Here is a 27003-nt window from a genome sequence, read left to right on the forward strand (position 1 = left end):
TCTTGTTGCAAGATACAAACCAACTATTTTCCAGTAAAACACTTCAAGCAAACTAAGAGAAAGCAATTTATTGTATTTTCATTATAAGACTTTAAGGCCATCTTCACTATTTTACAAACCACTTTAAAAAATGATCCCTTTACAAGCAAAGATTCTAGAATTCAAAATATATTCTCAAATTAATTTAAAATATACTTTGCAAAAAAAACTTCAAACAAATTGCCAGTAGTATATACAACCATATTTATCTTAACAGGTAATCTGAATTCTGGTCATAACTTAAATGAAGTTGTGTTTCTCTACTACAAGAAAATCTCTAGTTAGTGCTGGTGACTTATTTGGGATAACAGGGGCTCTGTTTTTCAGGTGGTGGTCTCTAGTATCAGCTTGCTTCCCCAGGGCAGAGGAAGTAAACTACATCTCTTCACACCTTCCCTGTCTTAGAGAAAACCTGATTAATCCAGTGGTAGCAATAATATGGACACAAGGATTGATGTGGCTGTGACTCATCACCTTTGAGCACAAACTCTGCTTGTTCACTTGTGAGCCTGAGAACCCTCAGAACATCCAGCCAGCATGTGGGCTGGACTCTGTGCAGGGGAAAGGAGTTAAGGTGCCATTTAATGTTATGGCTGAGTGAGTAGCTTGCTGATAAAGTTACTTGTTCTTTCCTCCCTCAGCTAACTCCTATCCTAACCACATGATTCCTTCCTCTCAATCACTAAATTTCAGCAAAAACCCCCAAACTACTCTGATCACTAGGGTAACCTCATGCTGTTTTACTTCAAATTTCTGTATACACAAATCTGTGTCAGAGCCACCTTGGAGTCAGTGTGAGCACAAAGCCGATATAAAAAGAGCAGACCTGGAAGGAAGACCAGGTCCAAAAGACCACTAGGTCTGGCTCAAGCTATCCCACAGAAGCACAGGCCTAAGTCTGAAATCCAGGTTTACCACAATGTTATACTGACTGCCTAGTTTTGGGACCCAGTTGTTAGATTAACTGAAAAGGTGTGTGTGAACATATGCATGTGCAACATAGGAATAGTGTCCAAATAAGGAAATGCAAAGCACCTTTAACTGCTATATTCAACAGTCTGTTAGATGAGCACAGGAATTGCTCTTGAGAAGCCATGAATTGTAACATCCACAGGAGCAACAGAAAGCTGCTAGGGTTAGTTTATAGATAGAAATGTTTCCAGCACAAAGCCAGATCTCACTACATTAAAACCCCACAGATACCTTGCCTCTGACTTGATCTTTGGAATACATTCACATGGGAGGTAATTCTGGTTACACTGATTTCAGTAGACTCAGGATTCCTTCTGAGTCTATAGGCATAAAAAAAATTAAAAAGGACTTTTAAGTAAGGCCAGTTCCTAGCCTATAAATAAAGCATACTTTTAAACAATAAAATCTTAAAACATGGAAGCACCACAAAAGAGCTATAGTTTCAGAACAGTGCATCACCTATTCTGGCTAAAACAATTATCACTGTGCAATAATTAAGCATATGGGTATTCCCACTTAACTTAGTTGTTCAGCATATGTGTTGTATTGGAAGACTGGGCTCATAATATATGCCTCTTATAACAAAAGTGCACCCACCTACTGCTTTGAAGTCCAATATATACACTCACCTAAAGAACTATTCATATAGTAGGATATTGTTTATTCCACAGACTATTAGGAAGAGAATCTTACTCTGTTTCCCAACACACACAGTAACAAACTAATGCTGCCTATTTGGGCAAAAAAAAAAAAAAAAGGCCCAAAAAGCTAGATTATAAAAACCCAGAACTGTGTGTTCTAAAGAGGTTGCTCATTGTCAAGCACTTATATTACCACTTGCAGTGGAAATCAGATACCATTTTAACAAGTTTTTCCTAAAGAAGAGGTGGCAAAAGGGAAAGATAAGGATAGCACTTCTCACAGTGTGACATTTACCTGAAAGGACAAGTAAGAAATGCAAGAGGAGGTCAGCATTAACATGAATCCAAATAAGTCTTTTAAAGAAATTTAGCAATCTGAAAAGCTACATGGATATAGAGCATTTAAAAAAAAAAAAAAAAAAAAGAGTAAAAACCAGTAAGAAATCATCATGGATTTGGGGCAGGAGGTTTGAAGAAACCAATCTTCCGGCAGTATCTGACAATAAATGGCACAGAGACTATGGTAATGCTGATTCGTACCGGAGCAAACAATTTGTGAATAGCATATGCCAACACAAATGTGCTTGTACCAGCAGCCATTTTAGATTGCAATGATGATTCACTGAAACCAAGTTTGAAGAGAACTGCAGTCATATCCACACCACTGGGGAAAAAAAGAAAACAAGATTTTTTAGTTTATTTTAAGGTTGCATGCTAAAGAATATAAATTTAAAGTGCTCTTTTTTTCAGGGAATTTAACATGGCATACTTCCAACTCTGGAATTTATGTTTAAATCTAGATGTTGTTAAATAATGAAACCAATGAATTATTTCAGCAGTAACAGCTCAAGTTACTTCTCTAGCAATATAATATTTTCAGATGCACATTTTTTTTCTTAAATTGAAAAGCTCCCTGTGAAGTCAAATATGTTCATAGTTTTACAACTGTATAGCTGCAGCATGCACATGGAGAATACTCAGCCCCATGCTCAACCTTCAGAGACAAAATAATCTATTTCTCTCCTTGTGAATTTTAAAAGTCAGAAATTTACAAATTTGTGTTGGAAATTCATCTTCCCAAAATTTACAATACAGTCCCTGTTGTTAGGCTTAGAGTATTCTAACAGAGGAGTAAAAAGCTGTTAAAATGACAAGTATCTGATCTAAAATCCAGCAAGTGAAGGAAGCATTATGGATCTCAAATAAGCTTTACCCACCAAATCCATTAATACTAAGTCTCTATAGATACGGCAGCTTTCATCAAGGCTCCCATGTTTGGAGTAATTTTCCAAAAGAGGTTGTTACTGAAACTTTTCTCCCTTCATCTGCCAGTATAGTATCTTGTAACTGAGAGTTAAGTCATACCTGAAGGAAAAAGCTGGCATTGTCACTGTGTGCCACGATGCAGTAAACAAGAGAAATCAAGCATTCACATATTCGCACTGAAGCCAAGAGTAAGCAGCAGGGAATGCTTTGAGAAACAATGTGTTTCCCTATTTCCTCAGCTGAAATACCTCAAGCTCAACTGATTTTTTATATATATATATATATATATATATATATATATATATATAAAAAAAACCTGATGCATTCCCACCAGAAGCCACATACAGAGTTTCCCACCTGGCTCCTGTACAGTTATCTAGTATTTTCTTTTTTAATCTAATCCTGTCTTAGTGGCCGTTGCCTTCTGCAGTCTCAACTGCAGAAACTGAGTTCAACACCCAGAAAAAAGAAATTTATCTCTAAGCTCCAGCACTTTTGTATGGCTCTATCTTTACAGACCATACTACTGTTTGAGAACAAAAGATATCTCTGCAGAACAAAAATAAATTCTCTCATCGGGCCAGGTATTCTGGTGCAGTCTCTATTCTGCTGTTTTCACTTGCCCACCGTGGGCTGTGAACCTATGCAAAAAGGCCACGTATATCTGTCTTCTCTCATGCCTGATGGGAGATTGGATCCATTTGTGGATCCATCTATAACAAAAATTCATAAGATTACTGTGTATAGATCAAACAGACATAAAATGCGTGTCTCCTTCCAGAAATAAGCACAACGGTAAGATATTTTTCTTGGCTAAACTATTATGCAGAGGCTACAGACAACTGTACAAACCTCACCTTGACACAGCCAGGTAGAAGATTCCTAGAGATACTAATGAAATTCCAACATGGAATGAAACCCCTACAGCACCATATTCTTTAAAAACTTGTTTCAGTTGCTGGGATTTGTTGAGTTTCTTCTTCTCACCACTGGGATCCGTGGCTGCCTTTTCAGGGGATACACCTGCATCCTAAAAAGAAAACAAAAGTATTTATTAGCAGTAAGCACAATATCATATTCTAGCCAGTTGAACCAGTCTGAAATAATGAAAGAAGTGGCTGGCATAGAGTGCTGTTCAGAATGCTTTGGGAAAGATAGTAACACATTTTTGCTCTTTCACATCAGGCTAGCAGATGCCGGTGGCAAAGCCCATGCAAGCTCCCTTTTCCCAACTTTTCATATCAAAGGGATGCACTGAGCTTGGTGCAAGTTCTTACACAATGCAAGTTTCATAATTAAAAGAGTTATTATAGTCCCAGTCTTCCATTTGACCCACATGTGTGCCAAGGCACACCCACGCAGTTGCTTGAGAGATGAGACAGAGGTGCCAAAGAGATCTTTGCTTACACCCACTGCTCAGCTTTATACACCGAGTTCTTGTAACGCAGCTTTTTGTTCAAGGGCTAAGCAGCTGATGGCACTGGAAGCCTACATTATACCATGCTGATCCTGGCTTACTAACAACTTACTGATAGAACGGGTTCAACATTTAAGTTCCTATAAATCGCCCTCTGTAGACTAGTTGAAAAAAGGAAGAACCGGGAACTGCTACTGTTGACAGCAACGAGCAATACCGTTGCCACGGTGTGGACAATAGCTACCCACACAGGCCAGTGCAAATAGCCTAACTTCACTGAAAGTATTTGTCATACTAAAATTCATTGACAGCTTTTTATCTGCGTAAATTTAGAGTGCAGAATTCCATACTAAAATCTACCCCAAAGCAATCTGATAGTGCAATGCAGGGCACATATGCTGCTAGTACTACGACAGCCCTTGTATACCTCCTCAGACTTGCCATAGAAGAAATACTAACTGGAGAAAGAAAGTGTTTCCACAAAGACCTCAGGATTTTTCTCTAATAGTGAGCAACTGTCGGGAACGATTAGGAGAGTCCTTTCTTTTCAGCTGAATGCAGCAGCAGCCATGACAACTAAAGGCCACCGCTGCCCAGAGGACAGGTACAGCTACCGCCTGCTTGGCACCACTTTGTCCTGCTCTACATTGGTTTCAAGGCACACACATTAGAAGAAAACCACTTTTCATTAATCCTTGGACTTGGTGAGATTGTAAATTAGGATACAAGGCAGGCTCCTGTTACAACACTCATGGTAGGGTGAAATCACTTTAATCAGTAATTACCAGCCACACCACCCCTGAAAATCTGCTGGTTTTCTCTTTTTTAATTGTAATTTGTGTTACTTTGTATTTCGTTTTGACAGGAGATCATGCTGATCCATGAAGATGTATTTAGGGAATTGTGTAGCTCAACTTATTCTTATCCCTGTATTTTTAACATTTTCAAACATAATGGATAATGGTAGACTTTATTTATTTTCTCATAAGCCAAAACAATATTTGAATAGAAACTAAGAAAGAAAAATGTCCAGAAGAAAAAAAAATCCTTTATTGCTTAAACCAAGCAGTTTTAATACTAGATGGTAAATGAGGAAAAAAAGTTCAAATATATATTTTTTGAAGCAAGCTCATTAAGCAAGAGAATGGATTCCTAGTTAGATAATCTAATTACTTTCAGCCATTGGAAGTAATTAGATTCCATACATGGCTGCACTACATGGCTGCTACTTCACCATGTTTCAGAACTCATTCTCTTAATCTTCAGTTTTATTATAGGAAGGAGGGAGCAGGGAGGAAAGAATGCTCTTTTAACTCCCAGTCTGTAAAATTTAAATACTGAGTTATTGAATGGAACTAGTTGAATAAACTGAACAAAATAGTTTCATAATACCTTCTGCCAAAAGCTGTCCTAACAATTCGATCAATATCACATGCTTAGTCGAGAATACTCATGTATTCAACAGTGTAATTTTCCTAAGAGCCAAGCGTGGTTTGCATGGTATTTTAAGATTTAATAGCTTATAGTGAATTCTCCATGCAAAGATGATCATTATCTATTTAAGGAGCCAAATACAAAAATTTTCTTTAGATAGCAGCCATGAAAACAGGAGCTGACAATCTACAGAGATACATAAGCCTCAGAAGAGCTCTGTGTCTTACAGCCACACTTGCAAGATGGATCACGAGGACTGAAAACCAGCTTGTTTTCATCATCCAAGTACCTTTCCATTCACTCATGCTCTCAGGCTCACTTGCCAGGCAATTTCTGAATGGTGTTGAAGCAAGATGTTAAAAAAGTACTACTGCAACAGGTATTATTTGGACTACCCAGTACGGTCATGTCCTGAACGATGTACAACTTAGCAAAAGACAGCTACCGATTTCCCATATAATTCTGCTACAATATTTCTGCTAAAAAACTACTTTTATTCACATCACTTAGGCAAAGATTCAGCTTCTGGATGAACTAAGGCATGAAAACAAATCTGAAACATTGTGTTATGCTTTGTAATGAGGCTACAGAAATTAACCTGAAAATTAAGCTGTAGAAATTAAACTGCAAATGAGCCTTTGTATTGAAAGCTTACATTCACAATCTTGGCACAAGCAGGTCCCTGTCTCCTACAGGATCCCAGCATAAACACGATTAATAGTCTACTGCAGTGTAAAAACCAGTTCCATGTAAAGCATTCATTTGCTTTTCTCCCTGAATCAGTAAAATTTAGAAACAAACCAACAAATGGTAGAAATTCACAAAAAATTTTTCCTTCACATCTCCAAAAAAATCAGCTGAACGTTGAAAGCATGGTGAAGCACACAATTAACGGGGTGCATGCTCGCATTTTATCTCTCAGCTCAGGCAAAGGCGCAGAGCCAGGCACCGCACCCTCCACAGGCACCCTGCCAGCTGCCATCTTCAGGGGCTGAAACCCAGGGTGCTTTTAGAAAACCCTGACAGCCGCCACCACCAGGAACTCCTGGGCTTCTCCCCACCTGCGTGAACTACTACCCCCCCCCCCCTTTTTTTAATTATTCTTCATGACTCACCTGAAGTGCTCCAACTCTGCAGCCTCCAGGGAAAACACACACACCACTGAGGAGGTGCAGGTCAGCTGAACCCCGTATCTTGAGAACACCCCCAAACGCTGAAAACCACTTCCAGGCCAGGACAATTTGTGCTTTAATGAAAACTACTACCCGCTCCCCACCAAAACATTTCCCTCCAGAGGCCCTGCCCCCTCACACAGCGCAGTACCTCACAGGGAGTGCTCCCATACACCCTCCCACCTACCTTAGCAGAGCTCCCGGCAGCAGATCGCAGCGTTACCAGGGGCAACGAGGGGCTGAAGCCAGCCCGGGTAAGACAAGAACCGCAACCCAAAGCGCGGGGGACGGCAGCGAACCGGGGGCTGCTCGGTACCACCGACAGCCGCAGCGGGCCCAGGCGCACCAGGCGGTACATAGCGACAGCGCAGCCCTAACTCTGCGCGCCGAGCGGGGCGAACAATCAGACCTGACAAGTTGAACGCTGAGCCCGCCGCCGGGCGGCTTGGCGGTTGTTTGAGGGAGGGCGGTTGAAGATGTGGCCGCCCGCCGAAGGGGAGCGATCGCTGCTCGCTTTGGTATGAGGGAAAAAGATCTCTAAAGGTGGTGTGTTGCCACTTGGGACGGTGTGAGGCAGTCCTCTGCCTTGCCTTGTCGGGTTAAACCCCCTCCAGCGCCTTTCTGGAGGGAGCTATAGGAGCGTGGTCTTCTGGGTAGCTCGCTAAGGGAAGAATATTGTCTTTTCGGTCCCCTCGGCGGTGTTTAGGTCTGTAAGTGTGGAGGGGAGGTAATGCCTGTTGTTTTTTGGAGTGCTCCCGAAGTATGCGTGTTCATTAGAGGTGGTTAAATCGCTGCTACATTTCTAATACATGGACTCGCAGTGCAGGCAGTTTATTTAATTACTGACTTTATCTTGAAGAGCTCTAGTAATTTGCCAGGACTTCACAGTATAGTGCAGAATGCAAACAGAGAACTTTTCCAGTCCCAAAGAGTTCATGGCATCTCTGAGACCGGAAGAAACCTTCTAACAATCACTGAGAAGGTTTTGCATTTATAGCCTTGTTTCTATATTAAAACCACAACAGGAAGAGTAAGAATTAAAAATACCATTGCAGTATAACATCACTGTGGTAGAATCGCAGATGATGTGTGGGGGTGGTGGTGTTCCTGACAGGTCAATCCCAGCGCACCAGGACAGAAAGATCTGTCCGCGTTAGGTAATTTTAAGGATCGATGCATAACTGTGGTGATTTCCGGCCCTTTTGTGGTGTTTCAGCCATTCAGTGTTAATGCTACTGAACTTGGTTTTTATCTGCAAGTTGATGACTATCCTGCACGATGCCAAGGCTTTTCGTAACTGCGCTTGCTGCAGCTTTCTGAAGTGGTGGCTCCTTGCCATCGCAGACAGGGCTGCTCACTGCAGGGGAGGGGTAAACATTGCATAACTATATCAATGTACTGAAACAATGCATCCGAATGCTAAGCTATGGCAATAAAATACTTGTCTCTTCCTAATTGCTAAGCCTTTTCGCTTCAGGCACGTTGTTGTTTTTACAGTGATGTAAGCATACAGGGCTGAGTACAATAGGAGATCTGTGTCGGATAAATGGGAGTTTTTCCCTCCGGAAGAGCTTTCAGTTCAGGCTCACAGGCTGGAACTGCACAGGACAATGCTGAATGGTACAGTGCTGAAACGGCATGGCGGGTGGCTCTTGTTAAGTGCGACAGATGGGTTTCAAGGAGTGTCCTGGAGGAAAAGAGAGAGAGCGAGCTTTGCATGCATTAAAATACAGTCTGTTCTGGGCATAACAAGCACTGCCAGTTCTAGGATTTTACACTTCCTCTAGTTCTTGCTTCATAAATCTAGTCTCTCTCTGAATGCTTTGTAGAAGAATAGTTTCTCAGAACACAATTTCACGTATTTATTTTGTTCACATATTTATTATGTTTATTACTGTTCCAAAGCAATTTGCTAATGTGTTTTCTGACTATTTATACACCAGCACTACCTGAGTAGATGGATGATGTTAACATGGCAATGCTCTAATCATAGCACACTACAACTTTGTCTCTTTTTTTTTTTCCTGAATCATAAAAAATCCCAGGAGTTAATTTTGGTGTCAGTAAACAAGATGTCAGTCAAGTTCCACTGGCGTGGACCGCCACTGCGCTCTGCACATATACACCAAACACTTCCCTGTGTTCGTCTGGCGGACCCATTGGAGCCATTGCATGGTAGAGAACACAGAGCTGCTCTCTTGTGGCATATGTGTTACACTGCTGCTAGATGTCTGGAAATGCTGGGCAAGTGCAGCAAAGAGCAGGAGGTCAGTTAATGAGGCATAAAAGCATTAGGGTTGGCAGTTTTGTATGTATGGTCTGGCTGTCTGCTGTCTCCAAAATCTCAGTGGGAGGTTTTGCTTAGAAGCAGGAAAGGAATACCATAAACATCAAATGATATATGGTCATTGAAAAATAAGCAAACGCCCTGGCTTAAGAGACCTTACTGTGAAGATGATAGTTTACAAACGCAGGGAAAAAGAGACATTACCTCCATCCTGCTTACTGTAATTAAGACAAAGGGGAGCAGGTACAACTTTGACAGGCAGCTCAAGGAAAGGCTTCCACACAGACAAACATTCGTGTTATCCTGGGTGTGCAGGTCCCTCTGTGACATGTACAACAACGGTTACTCCTTGTATGTTTCTATATTTACCTCTCTTTGCCTGTGATAGAAGGACTTGGTGTCATCTTCCATTTGCAAGTTCTACCGAGTTGTTATTTACTGCCTGAAATCTTCAGGCATTGCTGGGACACCTCGAATCTCACCTATAAACCTGGAAGTACAAGTAATCCTGATGGTGCAGCTGAAAGGCAACTTGACAAGTATGAAGTTAAAGACTAGCGAGCCTTAGAATTCACTTGCAATTCACGTGGCTGTTGGGAGAACAAGACTGGGCCTAACAAAGAACTGCCTTGAACTTGTATTTACTAGCTGTTAACATGCTAGATCCCACGGGAGGATGTGATATTGAACCCACCAGAGCGGGCACAATTGCAGTTGAATGCGAAGGAGAGATTAACTTTTTGGTTACTGAGTTTCTCTATTACATTCATACAATGCATTTATCTTTCATGTAAATAAAGGTGATTGCTATTGTTAGTGAGCAGGACTGAGTAGCAGTTTTCATTTTTCTAAAATTAACTCAAACTGTCCTATTGCTCTTTGATAAGTGCAATATCAGTCTTTATATAATAGGTCCATTTTTCAAGCAATACCTTAATAATTTATCTTATATAAATGTATTTATTTCTCTTTCATTCATTTTCTCACAAGCACTCATGTATCAAAATGTTTTGGTATCTATACTAAATATAAGAGAAACTGAAAAAAATGGATGCTACTAAATGCCTAAATATTTACAGATCTCAAAAGTGTGTTCAGCAGTCCTGAAACAAGAGTGTGGTGTGTCGAGATGTGAACCCCAAATCAAGACGGCTCAAGGATCTGTTATTTAAGAATAGACTTGGATTGATGATGCACTTGATCTACTGCATTGTGACCTCTCTGAACCACTGCTTCATCCCTCAGCCTCTGGCTATGCAGATTTGCTATTATTTTCCTTTTGTAATTTTCCAGCAGCCAGATAGTGCTGCTCTGGTTTTGTGGTGTTATTGCATCATTAGTGTTTATCGCCAGTAAGAGTAAAGCTGGGAGTTAAGACGAGAGGTTGCCAGAATAGGCAGTAAGTGAAGTGTCACCAGAAGATGCATTTGGATTCCAGTGAGGCCAAGACTCTTCCATAGTGACCACTCTCATATAATTTGTGAGAAATGTTTGTCATGCTTTTATCAGGACATTTATAATAAAGTAGCATCGGGATACCCTTTATCAAGATATCTATTATAAACCCCTTACAAAACACCTTTCCTCCCATAATTTTTTTTTGAAGTGAAAATCCCTCTTTTTACAGCGCTGTAGGAACAGTGATAGAACTGAAGTATGCTGTAACATGCAATTTCTGTAACTGGAAATCCATGTGGCAGAATTGTTCAATCTCTGGTTTGCCAACAGCGCAAGCTAAATACTGCCAGGGATGCAGGATGTGGGACCCTGCAATGAGCTTGTTCAGGAGTTCCGTTCATTTGTCAGGGTAAATGTGATTAGTAATTCAGTAATGGCTTACTTTTAATGCCTTCATCTACAGATAATTCAGGGATCGTGAATATGACAGCTACAAAATAGAGCTTGCCTTCTAATGGGGAAGTAGGAATTGGTTCCTGTGTGAGAGTGGGAGGCAATTGCTTATGCGTGATGGAAGCTGTATCAGTGAGTATTATTACAAATGTAGTAATGCGATGTACATAAATATAACGAGAGAACTTGGGAACTGATCATGAACCTCATTCAGAAAAGAAGCTAAGGTGAATTTTTTTATATTATAGTAAATTAAGGCCATGGCATGTGAACTAGTTTTAAGTGGCCTAGCTCTTTAGTACATTGGCTCTTTCACATTGTGTTCCAAGGGTGCTTAAATTATAAAGATGAGATAATGTGAGTAGTTGATAAGATGAAAATGAATTAAAATGATATCAGGAAAGGAATATCAGGAAGTTTTATTTCCTTGAAATTAAAATTTCTGTCTGTGCAAAGTATAACGCAGGGCCTGTTAATTACTTGAGGAATCCATATGCAGTTTATAAACTTATTTAGTAGGAAATTTCTGTGTCATGAATGCTCAAGTACATACAGTTAGCTTTCAGGGACATCTTCCTTCTCAAGCAAAACCAGTGGAAAATGATTAAAACTTGATAGCCTCTATTCAAATGGGAGAACAATGCACTGCTAGGGCAGCTAAATCCAAAGGGAACCAGCCCACGTGGGTTGGTTTGTCTGTGAGAGGAATTTAGGGTGAGAAAACTCTCCAAACAGGACAGCAAAGGAGGAATGATTTGCTTTATTTACCTGCAAATCCTTCAAGAATGGGGCTGTGTGACCATGTTTCATTCTGGTGCCCTGGAGAGGGGTGGGAACTTCCGCTGCAGAGCTCTGGGTGTCCAAGCCAGGGGAACTACGGCTTCAACCTGAATCCCTCTGAAGCAAATCTGGGAATTTATGTGATGACTTTTGTGGGAGCCTCTGGAAAAGATGAATTTCACCTACTAAGCAGATCTGGCTTTTTGCCCCCCCTAGTTGTCTTGAGCAAAAAAGGGGTGTAAAGTAAAACCAGAAGAAAATAGTAGTGAAAACATCCAAATTACTTGTATTTATGTGACCCACTGCTGATTTTATGTGCCCATCCTTGGCAAGCATGTGGGTGAGCAGCCTGTCCCCACTGAGCAGTGAAGGTCCCTCTCACTCTCATGGAGGAAGCACAGTTCTTTCAGGATCTTTGTGCCTGAGTTGATACAAGAAGTCAGCAGCATTAATTCTACTCTCCACAAGAGTCTGCTCCGGTAATTTTCTGATGAGAGGTTTTTTCATTTGGATGGTGTGATGTATAGCCATTTGGATGTCTGAGTGAAAATCACATCCAGCATCTCCTGCTAGGTGTGGGATTGATAGCCCCAGCAAAGCAAGAAGGTTATTTGTTCACAGAGCAGATCAACTATGGGGAGTGGCAGCAGAAGCAGCTTCCTTGTCACCCACCAACGTGGAGGGTAACTCAGTCTCCACGTCCAAACAGCTCTTGGTCTTTTTGCAGCCACCGAACACACACACAGAACTTACTGCACACAAGTCATGGCCGGTTCCCACCTTTCTGTAACTATGACCCTGGGTTGCACTTGAAGCAGCCATAATTGTTGTACCCACTGCTAGTTCCTTGGGACGTGTTCTTGCGTACCTGTTCTCAGTTTGGAAGACAGGCTTTTACGTTTAACTCAAGTCACCTTTTTTGGTATCCAGCAAAGTTTCCATTCCTCATGTCTGTGAAGAAATTACCATCTTCTACCCTTAGAAGGGTGTTTATTTTGCAGTGAAGCACAAACAATTCATTCAGGTACCTGGGGTCTGGCATTTGGATAAGATTTCAGCTGGCTATTTAATTTATCATTCAGTGCAACCCGCTCTGAGGAGAGGTGTCTGCTTTAGACCTGCATCTCTGGAGAAGAGCTATCAAACTTTTAACGCAGATGAAGTCAGCTAGCCCAGCGAAAGTACAGTGTATTGTGCTGATGAATATAACACAGAGAGGGTTGCAAAATGATGCTGGTTAGTGAATTTTTGTAAATGTCTGCTGCTATTAAAATGGGTAACGTGGAGGCCAAATTTGGAAGCCAAATGTTTAAACTGCTTTGCCTCCTCAAGCTGTTTTACACCTCTTCTGATTCCCATGGACATTCGAATCTGCACAGACTCCTTTAGATTTATCTTTTGATTTGTCTCACTACCGGTCATAATTTAGCTTCACGAGAACTTAGGAAAAATTAGGCAAGAGATGTGTTTTGTGTTTTTTTTTCTAAATGTTCAGCAATTTCAAATTGTTTTCACAAATAAAAAAGCCAGTTGTCCTCTTCCACTTCAGGCTTAAAAGCTGTGTAAGTAGTTGATAACATTCTGTTGTAGCAGCCCATGACTCAGATTCTTAAGTGCAGATTTGCCTGCCCTTTGCTCCTTACCAATATTGCTATAAAGCAAATTGTCAGCCTATTTAGATGAAACAAGTAACAGTCAAGGCCAGATTCCCTCTTTTCTACCTCTCACTGCATAATGCCATAATGAGATTCTGGCCAAACAACTCGGTGCAGCACAATATTCAATCTACAGCATACTCAGAAAAGGCTGATGTGAATTAGTAACCACAGTCATTAGCCCCTATTTGTATGAGGTTACTGGAAATTGTTCCCACATCTTTCAGCTGGTTATGCTGCTGCACAGGGACACATCCTTTCAAAGTGAGTGACGCACCTGGCCTGTAGTCGAATACATGCAAGTGAGTTTACCTTGCAGCTTTTGAATATACGCCCTCAGTTTGCCCAAGAGGTTCTGATGTCACTGGCTGTAAGCAAACCCTGCTGTGAGCTTCCCATAAAGCTTGGGTCAAGGGGCCAAGGTGCTCCTTAACTGCCGCCCGCTCTACGGAGCCAGCACTGGGGAGCACTGCAACCAGAGAGCCTTTTGCAGAAGGATGGGTCCCCAGGCTTCTACCTGATCTCTCTTCCTGCATCAGAAGAATTGCATCAGTAAGTTTCCTGAGACCAGAAGAGGAGCAGGCGCAGGAGGAGAGCATGCCTTCATCTGGTGTCGTCTTCGGCTCTTTTTTCAGCCAGAATTTGAGATGCACCCAAAATTGTCACTACTTCAAATGACCAAACCAATAGCAATAACAATAATAATACTTGCATTGATACAAACATTTAATAGATGTGAGTAGCTTCTAATATGAGCCCATAGATAGAGAGTGTTGTAGATTACAAGCCACAGTTCCAAGCAGCCTTTTGGTCTGCCGACCTTTCTAGCAATCCCTAACAATGGGGAATATTCTTTTAAAGCATCTAACCTCTCACTTATAAAAGATTTATGTCGTATTTTCAAGTGTGATTTGGTAAAGGAGGATCACTATAAATAGAGTAATTCTGTTATATAGGGTTTGAGATCTTACAAAATAAGGAGCCTTTTCCTGAGCTCTGGGCATGCGATCACCCTGTTACTAGCCATATTACAGTGTCGGATTAGTGTACCTGGTTCCGATCTTGTATTATAGCGGTGCTTGTTATATCATCTCAGTAGGGGAAACGAAAAGAGCCGGTTCTTTGGCTCTGGGCATGTGATCACCTGGTGACTTGCCGTGACTGCCTGTGACACTAGTTCGCTGGCACAAGCACCCATCCATCACGAGTCAACAAGTGTGAACGCAGATACTCTGTCTGTAGGAGTGAAGTCTTGTAACATGTCTGGCAGCTGTTGCTTGAGAGCAGGCATTGTGGGAACTTGTTTGGGACCAGACTCCAACGTGCAAAGGCTTTCTTTGGCAAATTATCTGCAATAGCAAGAAGGCAGAATGGAGGGATGTTGCTTTTTCCGCATAGGTATTTCTCCCCTGCCAAGCACATGCCTTACAAAGTTTAGTCAATGGATGGCACTGCTGACTTTTCACAGCTGGGCTAGCTTTGTGCAACGCATTTACAACTCATTGTTCAGTTTAAACCATGTCTGAAAACTTGCTATTGCAAAGGGGTTACACTGATAGTAGTTACTCAGCCAGCTCCCCTGGAATGAAGAGGGAGTAGATGTGGGCCGTTGAGGAGCTCTATTAGGGAAACGTAACTGAGTCCCCAGCCACTCCTAGGTCCTGATTAGGAAGAAGGCTTGTTGTGCCTCATCCTGTGTGGGTGCAGGAAAGAGAGCGGGATTTTTTTTTTTATCGAGGAGACCTACAGCACATTTTACTGATAGGAGCTCAACCTGCTTGGGCTCTGAGATAACTAGAAGTCGTGTTAAGTGTTCTGTGCTGAGCTAATGAGCTCTGCTGAGAAAAAGCTGTATTATTTCAGGGCCGATGCCATGCCAATGTGGTTACCTGACTGCTAATAAAACTTGGAGCTGCTGCCAAGTATAAACATACCTGCTGGGAATATGGACAGATATCGACTAAATTGCTGAATGTTCTTTTACTGCTGCAGAAGCTTTTTACTTGTTCTTCAGATGTGCATCTGGTTGCCAAAATATGCTTTCAAGAACCACTCTGTAAAACCTGCTACAGTAGCAAGTCTGGAGGAAGGGGGGCTCAGAAGGTATGCTCAGCATGAGGGAAAGAGGGAGGAAAGCCATTCCACTGTATTACTTCCCATTATCCATCATTTCTTGTTAATAATGAATGAGACATTCTTCATTAGTTTTTATCCTATGGGACAGTACATGAGAATTCATTTCTTATTCACGGATTTAGCAAGTTTATCTGTTTATTATAGACTACTGCTCACTTGAGCTCACTGAGGCAAATTCTTAATTACACTGTTGTAAACCCAGTTTGTAAAACAGGAGAGAAGAACAAGGAGAAATAGCAATGTGAATTTAAATGGGGAAGCAGAAAGGAGAGCTGAAAAATTGAAAACAATAAGGATCTTGGATGTTGTACACGGGTTATTAAGCATTCAAAAAAAAAAGAAGAAACAGAAATAACTGAAAGGGGAAGGTTAGAAGAAAAGCCATCTATGTACAGATCCTCTTATTCCAGAAGCCTGGATAAGTTTTAAAAAAGAACCCGATTCCAAAAGCTCCTGAAAAAACAACCTGATAACACTTTGTTTAGCTGGATGCAGTTACCTGCAGTGAATAGTGTAAAACTGACACAAATCAGAGTGATCTGCACTTTAATGACCAGTCTGCCATAACAGCAGCTTCGGTCCTATGGAAACCCCAGGTGGTTTCCATGGTGCACCACCCCCCACATACTAATAGGTCACTTGCCTTCTAGAAATACTTCCAAGATAATTAAGAAAAGTAATAAATTGGTAGGCCATTTTGCTTCTAATTGGGGGTCAGGCATATTGGACCCTTGAAACTCTGAAAGTTTTGCTAATAATCAGAAACAATCAGCATCTTATGGTGCTACCTGCTTTGTTCTTAGTTGTTTGTGAAGTGTCAGATTTTTAATGGATGCAACATGCACCACAGATAACCAAGAGACGATGGTTTGGGGGAAGCTGCTCTGCTGCCAAAGTGGAACTGAACTTTGCTGGCCTGAAAATAAGGTATTTCTCATCTTTGGGGTTACAAAACCTCATTTTGCCTATTATTGGAAAAGCCTTCAGCTGCCTCTGACAGGGCTGCAGGGAAAGTAATTGTACTGGAGAAAAAGGCCTAACAATATACATTGTCTGCTAAAAACTTCACTAGGCGAGGCAGTTGTTTTGTACTGACTCATGAAGTAAATGCACGTCAGTGTTTATCAATTACTGGTAACAGTCCATATGAATTCAGCTTTTTGATGCAGGCTTTGGGATTTGGAGTTGTTCCTGGATAATGCTTGAACCCACAAACATTAGGCATGTGGTTGTAAGCAGTTTCCATGGGAATAGCATTAAAAGCTATTTAAAGAAAGAAAGAAAAATGAACACACCTTTTGTAGATTTTTGTCTACTCAAAAGCTAGTGTGAAGCAGTTCACACACTGACACAATGGTGCAGAGAGATGTTTAATTCTCCCTTTGTTAGGGGTGAAGTATTTACAAGTACTTGTGACAGGCAAACACTGTGCAGACAGAAGTTAATGAACATTTATAATTCTGCTCTGTCGTCACTTTATGCGCAGAGGAACTGTATTGATAAACACTGCTGTCTTTCCTAAGCCACTATGTGATATTAGTATTTAATTCTCAGTGAACAGAAAGAGCTCGAGCTTAGTTCAGATTATTTCCTTTTTTGTTATCATCATAAAGCGAGGAATTTAGGAGGAAAAGAAAAGATACACTCTCTGGTCTTTTTGTGAAGTTGAGGAGATGGCCCAGAAGTAACAAGCCAGGGCATTCAGCACTCCCAAATACCCTAGAATAATAAGCCAGCATGTACACTGACAGTGAACAAAAAAAGGGAAAAACAGCCTGTGCAGTTCTTCAGAGTAACTCTGCTTTTACAGCGGGTGACCGTGGGGTGTGAGGAAGGGAAAGAAGAGGGTGGGAACAGGGGATAGAATCGATTCCAGAAGTAGAATCTCACTACAGTTTGCCAGGGAATAGTGGCTGACAGAAAACGTAAAGGATTAAGTCAACAAGAGCTGAAAAATGCCTTGTCGGTGTCATCTGGCATTGGGTCACTGTTGCTCCAGTGCAATGTCATCATCAGTGCTGGATTTGATAGAATAGAACAGACTACTTCAGCTGGAAGGGTCCTACAGTGATCACCTAGTCCAACCGCCTGACCACTTCAGCGCTGGCCAGAAGTTGCAGCCTGTCGTTGAGGGCATGGCCCAAACGCCTCTTGAGCACTGAGAGGCTTGGGGGGCATCGACCACCTCTCCGGGAAGCCCCTCCCAGTGTTTGACCACCCTCTTGGTGAAGAAATGCTTCCTAAATGGTGAAACTCTTAGAAACTAGGAATGTAACTATGAACGAGGTCAGCTGTCTTTCGCTATTGGTGACAGTGGCATCCAGCTGTGAGACCTGAATAGACTTTCTCACACGCCATTGGCAGACACTAAATTTTAGGAGCTGATAGAGCCCAGATCAATAGTTTATCTAATATATTTTCTGAGCCACCTACGAGCAGCTTTACACATGTGAGACTGGAAAGAAATAGTCTTGAGGCTATGGTACCCCATTCTCTTACAGCTATTTCCCATGGAACTGGCATCAGAGGGTCCAAGTCCAGAGGTGCAGCTTTGGCTGTGCTGGGCTTCCACCTGCCCAGCTGTGCGGGCAGCATCTCCTGCCTGCGTGTTTGAACAGTTCTGCATTGCGCAACGCCAGCAGGCTGGAACTGGGCCAGGGAAAATTCACTCATTTCAGAAAGTTTCTCTTTTACGATGGAGCAGATGTAAAAATGTGAGCCTTGAAGCACACGCTAACATTTGCCTGGGTATGGGTTGTCAGACAGGGCAATTAGGGCCTGACCTTGTGGCAAACTCAGCATGTGCTCCAAGAGATGCTTAAAAAACCTTGGGGCTTTTCAGGTCTTTATTTAGAGGAATGAGGAGATAATCAGTTTGCGGGATGTGAACACAGTGGACAATACCAATCAAATTGAAATTCTGAGCTGTATATTCATGCTTGGCAATAGATTTTTTTTTTAATGATGTAAAACCCTAGCTAGAAAAATGGTTTCCATCTAGGTTAACAATAGGAGCTCTTACATAAGCCACTAGAGCTTAAAAAAAATGCTTAAAAATAATTTCCTGAAATCTTCTAAATGGAACTGACTGAAGATAAGATTTGGAATAATTTTCTCCAGAACGTACATTATGTTTAAGTTGTTGTGATCAACATCTGAATTGGATTTCTGAGGCAGCAACCACATGTGCTCACAAATTAGGACCTGTATTGCATGCTTTTATTTTTGTAGTCAGAAATGCTCCAAATGAAGGAAGGAACCTTTGTTAAAAGGAAAAATACTTAATGATAATTAAAAAACCCACCTTGTACAGCTTGTTATTTCCTGCTGTAGACTACCAGTCGCCAACTTTGTCTTTTTCTTCTGCAGCTGGAACATCTGTATATTAGTAGGGTACAAGAATGGTCAGCAGGGAAGATGTTCAACTTTCTGGAAATTTGTTGAAGGTCATGGAACGTTGCCAAATACTTTTCTAAACATACAGTTGTACATTTAATAAATCTTACAGAATTTCTAATATTACCATCCCCATATCAGCCTTAATATGAAAGGACCTGAAGGCTGCACATTTCCATGCTCAAAAGTTAAGATCCTTGGCAACTAGAAAACAAAATTAGATGAAGAGCCTGTAATAAATACTGGGTTGTGGGTTTTTTTGTGTGTGTGACTATGGGAAAAAGTCTGATTAACAGATTTGTCTTCTGATTTCAAAAGGATTCAGATTTCTTCTTCACTTTCTTTCTTGAACCGTAGTGTAAGGCTACTGTGTGCTCTCAGGCAGATGTTTCATTGTACCTCAGAACAATTTGGTGACTTTTTGCACATTCCTTAAAGCACATAAGATAAAAAGGATTATATTGGTGAGCAAGTACTTTATAGGAGTATTTGGGGCTCTGTAAAAGAAAAAAACAATAGTTGTCCACTGTTGTAAAATATTTTGAACTTAGTTGCTTCCTCATTCGTATGAAATTTTATTCTTATTAAAAAACCCAACAAGTTGGCTTTATGATGTGCACTCTAGGCTGTTTGTAGTGCTGAGTTGCTTTCAACCTGCTGCTTTAACATGAGGATGTGGGGCAGTTTCTTGCTGGCCAGCTGCTTCAGAGAATTAATGCAATATGCAGATCCTGAACGTTAATGAAAGACTAATTATCTGGTAGTGGCTGAGCCGCAGAAGCCTGACTGTACCTTCAGGCTTTTGACTCAAGGCTCCGTGGAAGGCAGCTGCCACTTTCACGCTGTGTTTTGTCTGTTGAGGTCCTGGCTTAGTACACGCACACTGTTGTTACCCAGAAGGTGAAGGAGAAAAACATCAATTTCCTTTTAAATTCACTTGGAGTTCCATGCGAACTTTAGGAGATATGGTTGCTAATGACCTAGAGGTGATTCATCCATTATCAGATAGTCTGCCTTTAGCTGAAATTATTTAAATACAGTGAGTTGAAGACAAAAAGCCAATCTCCTAGTACAGAGAGAACTTCACATAGAAATGAGCAAAGTATTTTAAGTTAATTTAACACTTTCAATCTTTAAAAAAATCTGGCTGCTCTGGACTGCTCAGTGGAAGCGAAGCAGAAGGAAATCTGATTTACCATGAATTTAGATGAGCTTTCCAGCTTCACTGTTAACGGCGTGCAAAGTAGCAGGCTGAGGCTGGTACATCTGGCTGTTAGCTTTAACCCAATTTTTCCTCTTTTTTTCCCTTCAAAAATAATAATTATGGAATAAACATTTCTTGGACTTGTTTTAATGTTTAAAATGAGCAGATGCTCACCTGACATGGCTTGGCATCTATTGATTTTAAATGTTGTTTCTGTTTCATCAGTTGTGTCATGATTAAAATGGCATGGACGGTCTTCTGATGTTTGATGTTAGAACTTACGTTTTGTAAAATCTCTTGGGTTTTGACATTCAGTAAACCAAGAAGCAGAGAGAGGTAATGCCCTGAGTGCTGAGGGCAGTTAGCAAAATCTGTGGACGGGCACAACAGCTTTAATTGGAAATAACTGGACCTTACGTGGTTTTGGACCCTGACATTTATTTTCAACAATTTCTAACTAATAAGGTTTCCCTTTCTTTCTCTTTTGGCTTTGGATAGAAATGTTTTATTTAATGGATTTGTCAGGTTTCCCATCCTGTCAGAAATCAGACAAACAGCCGTTCATTTATAATGGAATAAGTAAGGTGAAAAAATGGTTTATGTATAGATATTCTGTGCACCTAAAATATCTTGAGGGACCAAACAAGTTGAGTGTCTGATCCTGCAACTCTCTTCACAGCAAAGCTCATAGTAAGTTCTAGCTTTTCCATGAAGAAGTCATAGTCCTACAGAGTATTAATAAATAAATAATCTCTTTGTCTGACAGAGCTGACATTAATGGATGAGAAGGTCATGTCTCACTTGATGAATCTGGATGAGAATGTAGCGTGGAAAGTGCTCTTAAAACTACTTCTACTTCCCAGCTTTACATACTGCTGAAGGTAATTCTTATCATCTTAATTATTTTTGTATTTGTAAAGGAATACATTGATGAGAAACTTTATAAGCTTTTGGAAGAACCAGTGATTATTTTAATGTAATGCTTTTTTCCAGGAACTTTCATCTCTCTTTTACATATTCTGGATCTGGATCACCCTTAATCTGAAATTAAATATTCCTGATGAAATCTCCCTTGTATCACTTGTAGATCGTGTGTTTCTTTGACTATTGTGTTTGATTTTCATCTTGCATTGATGAAAACTTGCACTAGCTCTCTAAGGGTGGCTACCCCAGTACCAAACGAACATAAACAGAGGATTCTTCTCACTTCACATATTTGCCATTTCTTAATGTAAGCAGCCATAAAAGAACACACAAGTGGGATATAACTGGTGAGTTTTCTGTGCTGCTTGTACTTTTGTACCCTGTGATGACAGAACTGACCTCAGCAGGTTATCAGTTCTGGAAAAGTGCTTAAAAATCACTTGCGTGACTGACTAGAGAGAAATTTATGCCAGCGACTCCTCGATCACCAGCCTGCCTGCACAGAACGACAGCCTCCTAATGCTGGGGAACACTGAGATTCGGTGCTGGACACGGCAGGGAAGAACCAGAAGAGGTTCTGAAGAGGGATCCTTCCCATGAAGAGAGACCAGTCCATGGCCATGGAGAGAGAAGGCAGGAAGGAATTTCACTGAACTTGAAGCGATGACTGTTTCTTTCAGTCAATGGGTGAAGTTACCCTAAGAGGTGAGAAGGAAAGAAGAAAGAAAGAATCTCTGGACTTCTTCCACCCACCCTGACCCCACCAACAGGGCGCTTTTTTCTTTTTTCTTTTTTTGGTACTTTCTTTTTTAGAAAGTATCTGTGATTGAAAAAAACAACCCACAAGAAAACAACATACAAAACTTCTCAACTAACCCCCTCTACTAAAACACCTGCTTTCTTGCTGTTATGCCTTTCTAGGGCTGAGATTAACCATGTAGCTGGAAACTTGGGGGAGATCTGTGTGGGTCTGGGAATTTGGAGGGCTGAATTGCAGATGCATTCAGACTGAAATCTGCTTGGGAAAGTGCACTCGAGGGACCAGAAACCACATCCAGGCTCTACCCAGGCCACACCAGGGCTGTTTGCAACAGCCAGGGGCTGTCCAGGGAGGACTGAGTCAAGAGGTGACACGAGTGAGTGAAGAGAATGGAAACATAGCTGGTAAATGAGTCAGTGCTGCAGTCAGTGTACACACGGAACATAGGGCATCATATCATTTCAGTCATACAAATGACTCGGCAGTCCTCTAATGATATGATGTATTACCATATAATTGCATAGCTAATTTGGCAGCAAGGCTAAATTAATTCCTTAATGTAGAGATCTGCAAGATACACTAGTCTTTTATATTGTGTTTCCCTCAATTAATCTGGAAGGTAGCCAGATAAACAACTTGTGATAATAATGGTGTAATTGTTCTCTGTCAAATCTCGAACGTTAGGAAGAAACAGCCCAGCTTTTCTGTACTGCAGGCAGGCATAGTCGTCACTCTCTCCTATTCCACCAGGTGGAGAAGGTCACCAGTGTGACTGAGAGGAAAGGGAGATAAATGCTAAGCAAACTGTGCAAAACAAGACTGTTCCTGATCAAGAAACCCTTTGTTTTACTGTGAGCCCAAACGTGCCTTTTTTTTTTTTTTTTTTTTTAAGAATAAGGAACTGATCAATGAAAGTTTCAAATATAACATGTTATTTTCTAAGGGAGGAAGATGACTCTCGCATCCAAAGCAAGCACCATGTCACAGCCCTCTCCCAAAGTAACATTGCTTGTTACCAACACTTAATAGCCTTTCCCACCTATAATTCTCAAAATACTTTTTAAAGATGGGTAAAATCTTTAACCCTCTTTTATAGAGGGAGAAGCAAATAAAGGCTAAGCAGCTTTCTTGAGGTGCACTATAGATTCGTAGTAAAGACAGTGAATCATCCAACTTTGAGTTACAGCTAATGAGACTAGAAACACTAGCACAGGAAAACTGACAAAATAAATCATAATCCTACATGGATTTACAGTGAGTGAAAACATGTATCATGAGCACTCCTCAAACTGAGATGCCTAATTTGATCCCCAATTAGGTGACAGTATACTACTTGCTTTTGCCATATGAATTGTGGACAGAGATTGTACCCACTGAAAGAACATCCTTTGAAAACTTTACCATATTTTCTGATAAACCAGGTGGGGGCTGGAGGCTTATTGAAATTAAGGGACAAAGGCTTGGCTTTGTTGTTGAGATAGGGTGTTGAGCAGGGCAGCCCTATGGAAGATCCAACCCCAAAGCTATTCTGCATGCACAAGCGTGGGATTCTGGATGCTGGACTGAGACATATGAACACTGGCAGGAGCAGACGGATGTGAGGTATCTCTGTTGTGTTAACTCGCCAACTGCAAGTGCAGGATCATTTGCACCAGGCTCTTCTGAGCTGGCAGGACATGAAGCTACCTGAATGCCGGGTGATCTAGCTATCCTAGCCCAGGGTCAGGGCTTATGAGCTAAAACACGGCATGGTGCTAGTGAGAGTGCTGTGCTAGCTCCGTCCATAGAGCATCTCTGAAACTATCCTCTTGCAGTATGGCAGATCCTCAGGGCAGTGCTCTGCACAGGAGCTTACAGGTTTACGAATCAAAGTTCTCTTCCAGGTTTTACTGTCTTTAGAGAAATGCTTGACCTCAGGTATCTCAGTTTACTTAGCTGTACGATAGATTTTGCTATAACCTCTTAGAGTAGTCCAGCTGGATAGTTTAAGGATTAAGTGAAGGAATAAGTGATACTTGAAGTAACAGACAATCCATAAGAATTTCTTCTTTTGAAGTGTAATCCTGCCTTCTGACATAGGTTGGCTCAAACTTTGAAAGCCTAGCTCTGGGAAACTGGACCATAACCCTACTCCCAGGCTTTCAGAATGCGTCCTGTTTACTGAAGGTCTGAATCCCTTTAGCATCTATCAGCATTCTTGGCTGAATCTTGCCTTCTGCCCAAATCTCAAGAACTGCGAACATGATGGTTAGAGCATGATAGTTTTAGGTTGTATCGAGATGAACTCTGTGCTTTCAATCTATTTTAATGTTTGATCTTTCTGACCCCAAATCAAAGCTATTTTCTGAAGCATTACCATGGTGATGCACAACACAGCATATTGTCATTGCCTGTCCTTTTAGAGCTTTATTGAAATGCTTTTGAGCTGAAGAAAAAGATGCATATGGAGTAATAGTACATTATGTTGGAGATTGACTTACAATGGGATGCTATATAAAATATTTAATAGAATCTCTAAAATTATATCAAGACAAGTTACCAGAAAATTATAAATCCCTAAGTATATAGAGCTGCAAACATAGACATTAGTGTATGGGTACAACAAAGCCTCTCCTTTCAAAGCACCGAGGGAAGAAATGTTTGCTAGCAAATTGAGTAATTGTTTCTGAAAATTGGCAGCTATCTAGTTTCTGGGTAAGCCTTCAGTATTACCTATTCCTAAGAAACTTCTTTGGATTCACAGAGTGCTTACTATTGTGAAACTAATAGATATGTTTTTGATGAATACATTTATACATTTTTCCATTTGAATTGTGAGAGCAGTAACCTTTAGTTATACAGAGACAAGATCATTTCAATTCTAGGCTTAGTCCAGCAAAATTGCTTGATTCAGAATCTGATATGCTCATTGGCTTAATTATTTTTGAGGTCTTTTTTCCCATTGTGATGATTCTTATGTGATGATCAGATTGTGAAGTTTATTTTACGTGTGTGATAAATTCATCTTAGGTGTGATGAATTTATTTCTCTTCTGTTCTTCCCTGCTGTTTATGCAGGATTTCTTCTACTGCTTTTTAGAACACCCTTTGTAAACATCCTATTCTGTAGATCTAACCTCATCTTCCCTGAAAACCACCACCGAGTGTTTGATGTGAAACCCTGACCATATCCAGGATTCAGCAGGAATCTTAAATCATTAACAGGCGGTTCAGACTCCACTCAGTGCAAATGAGGGCCCAAGCCCGTTCATTTTCCTAGGTTAGGCAAGAATCCTAAAGCTCTGTTCCTGGCACATGCAAGACTTGACTGATCTCACTTAAATCTGTATGTCTGCTCTGATTTATTCTGGTAGAAGTGCAGTCAGTGCTATATATTTTACCTTGTATATCATTAATTTTAACACTTTTTATCATTTCCTACCAAAATTCATTAATGAGAATAGAACCATTAAATTTACATACGTTAGTGACTAAGCAGTTATGTTAACTTGGTTGTTAGAAATGTCATTACTTGAAAGTAGGTCTAATTATATACTGCTTCCCATATTGGGTGTTATGTCTGTCTGAATTGTAATGTGGCTAAATTATTATTTTGATTAAGATGATGAGTTCATTCTCATTTATCTCCATTTATGTCCTTCATTCTGATTGATTTAATTCAGAAACCTTTTAAATCTGCATAGCTGTCTACTCCGAGAAGCCTCCCACTAAAGTTCAACCAATACAGTGCTATTCTTCACGAGGGCAGAGTTATTGGAAACTGGGAGGAGGAGGAGAATGGGACAGGATATTTTAAGTCACAGGACTGAACTTCCTGAGTGAATTTGGGAATTACTCAAGAAGTTTAAGTTAATGCAAATCAATGCAAATCAGTTCAGCTTTGCATCCAGAAGCCCAGTAAATGGGTTGAACTAACAGACTTGCACTTGCTTGTGCTAACAGTCACCCTGATTAGCTGCCTTTTTCCAGCAGTTCCTTACCAAGTCCGGAAAAATTCTTTTCCATGAATTTTTATTTTCCATTAGGTGTGTCATTTCCCGAGACTGATGTTCCCCTGGCTGGTAAGTCCTGTCTCTCCAGAAAGGAGGCATCTGACACATTTGCGAGCCGTTTCCTAAATAATGGGAAAGATTGCACAAGTTCTTTCAGAGTGAACTAGAGCTCTCTGGTGGGCTCTTGCCACAGAAGCAGCGAGGCTGACACCTTGTCACACACTCCTGCGAGTTCTTAACCTCTCCCCATCGTAGGAATAAGGGTTCTATGTGGTTGGTAGGGAACAACAAACAAGTTGAGTGCCAGGAGACTCTCCAATCCAACACTTCATGTGTTTGTCTTAGCTGAAGTGGTGACTCAGCTCTTCATTTCCAGATCCATTTATAAAGCTCGTTAACACTTTGTTTACTAAGTAATAATTAAAAAAAGGAAGTGCAGCATTCAAGTGAGCAAATTAGGAATGATGGGAATTGTGGCTGAGCATTAAATCTCACTTGGTCACTTGCTTGGACTGTACCCAATCACCTCCCTGTGTTGCGCATCTTCTAGTTAGACTGTAAGTACTATGATTGTACTTGTTCAGCTAAAGCTTTGCAGCTGTGGTTATGGGTGAAGGACAGCTCTTGTACCTAACTGCTGTTTGGGCCGTAGAGAGCTTCATGTGCTATTAACTGGAGACAGGTTACCAGAGATGATGCTGGGTGGTCTACCTGTGATAGTACTGTGGATTTAAAGGACAGTGGCTTTACGTGTTGCTGTTGTTGTGCTGGGTTGGTGCTGCTCTTCCTTGTAACACCAACAAAATGCTTCAAACATTGCTGATTGCTTCTGAGCTTTGCCAGAGCTCTCCTCTTTCCAGCGGTGATGTCTGAGTACCTTCTAGCAACATACTACAGAGAAGTGACACAACTACACTGGCTTTCCCTTGCACACTCCATGTCACCTTTGTGCATGCAGTAGGAAAAAAGGAAGAGAAATGTTTTTAGCGATTTGCTTCTCCATTCTCGGTGAACTGCTAGCTTAAGTGTTAACTACCAGCAACAATAACATGTTAAATAAACCAAGAAATGGATTAAA

At 40.9% G+C, this 27003-nt stretch overlaps 2 protein-coding genes across 7 annotated transcripts in view; one reads left to right on the forward strand and one right to left on the reverse strand.

Moving 5' to 3' along the window:
- Positions 1–53: 53 nt before the first annotated feature.
- FAM210B (family with sequence similarity 210 member B) lies at positions 54–7324 on the reverse strand. The gene is made up of 3 exons (XM_054845399.1): positions 7129–7324; positions 3776–3948; positions 54–2316 (listed from the first exon to the last, which is right to left on the reverse strand). Exons 1-3 carry the CDS (start codon positions 7297–7299, stop codon positions 2100–2102), a joined length of 561 nt encoding a protein of 186 aa, XP_054701374.1. The 5' UTR covers positions 7300–7324; the 3' UTR covers positions 54–2099.
- Positions 7325–7356: 32 nt separating this feature from the next.
- The window catches only part of LOC129214152 (uncharacterized), a 113209-nt gene continuing 93562 nt past the window's right edge, over positions 7357–27003 (forward strand). For 3 of the 6 annotated variants that reach the window (XM_054845390.1, XM_054845393.1, XM_054845396.1), the window contains exons 1-2: positions 7358–7459; positions 21017–21131. The gene's annotated coding sequence lies outside the window, so the exon portion shown is untranslated. Of the gene's footprint in view, positions 7460–16560; positions 16578–21016; positions 21132–27003 lie in introns of those variants that run through there. The other 3 variants (XR_008579620.1, XM_054845392.1, XM_054845394.1) reach the window with 3 other exon arrangements.

Source organism: Grus americana, chromosome 17, assembly GCF_028858705.1.
Source record: "Grus americana isolate bGruAme1 chromosome 17, bGruAme1.mat, whole genome shotgun sequence".
Lineage (NCBI taxonomy): Eukaryota > Metazoa > Chordata > Aves > Gruiformes > Gruidae > Grus > Grus americana.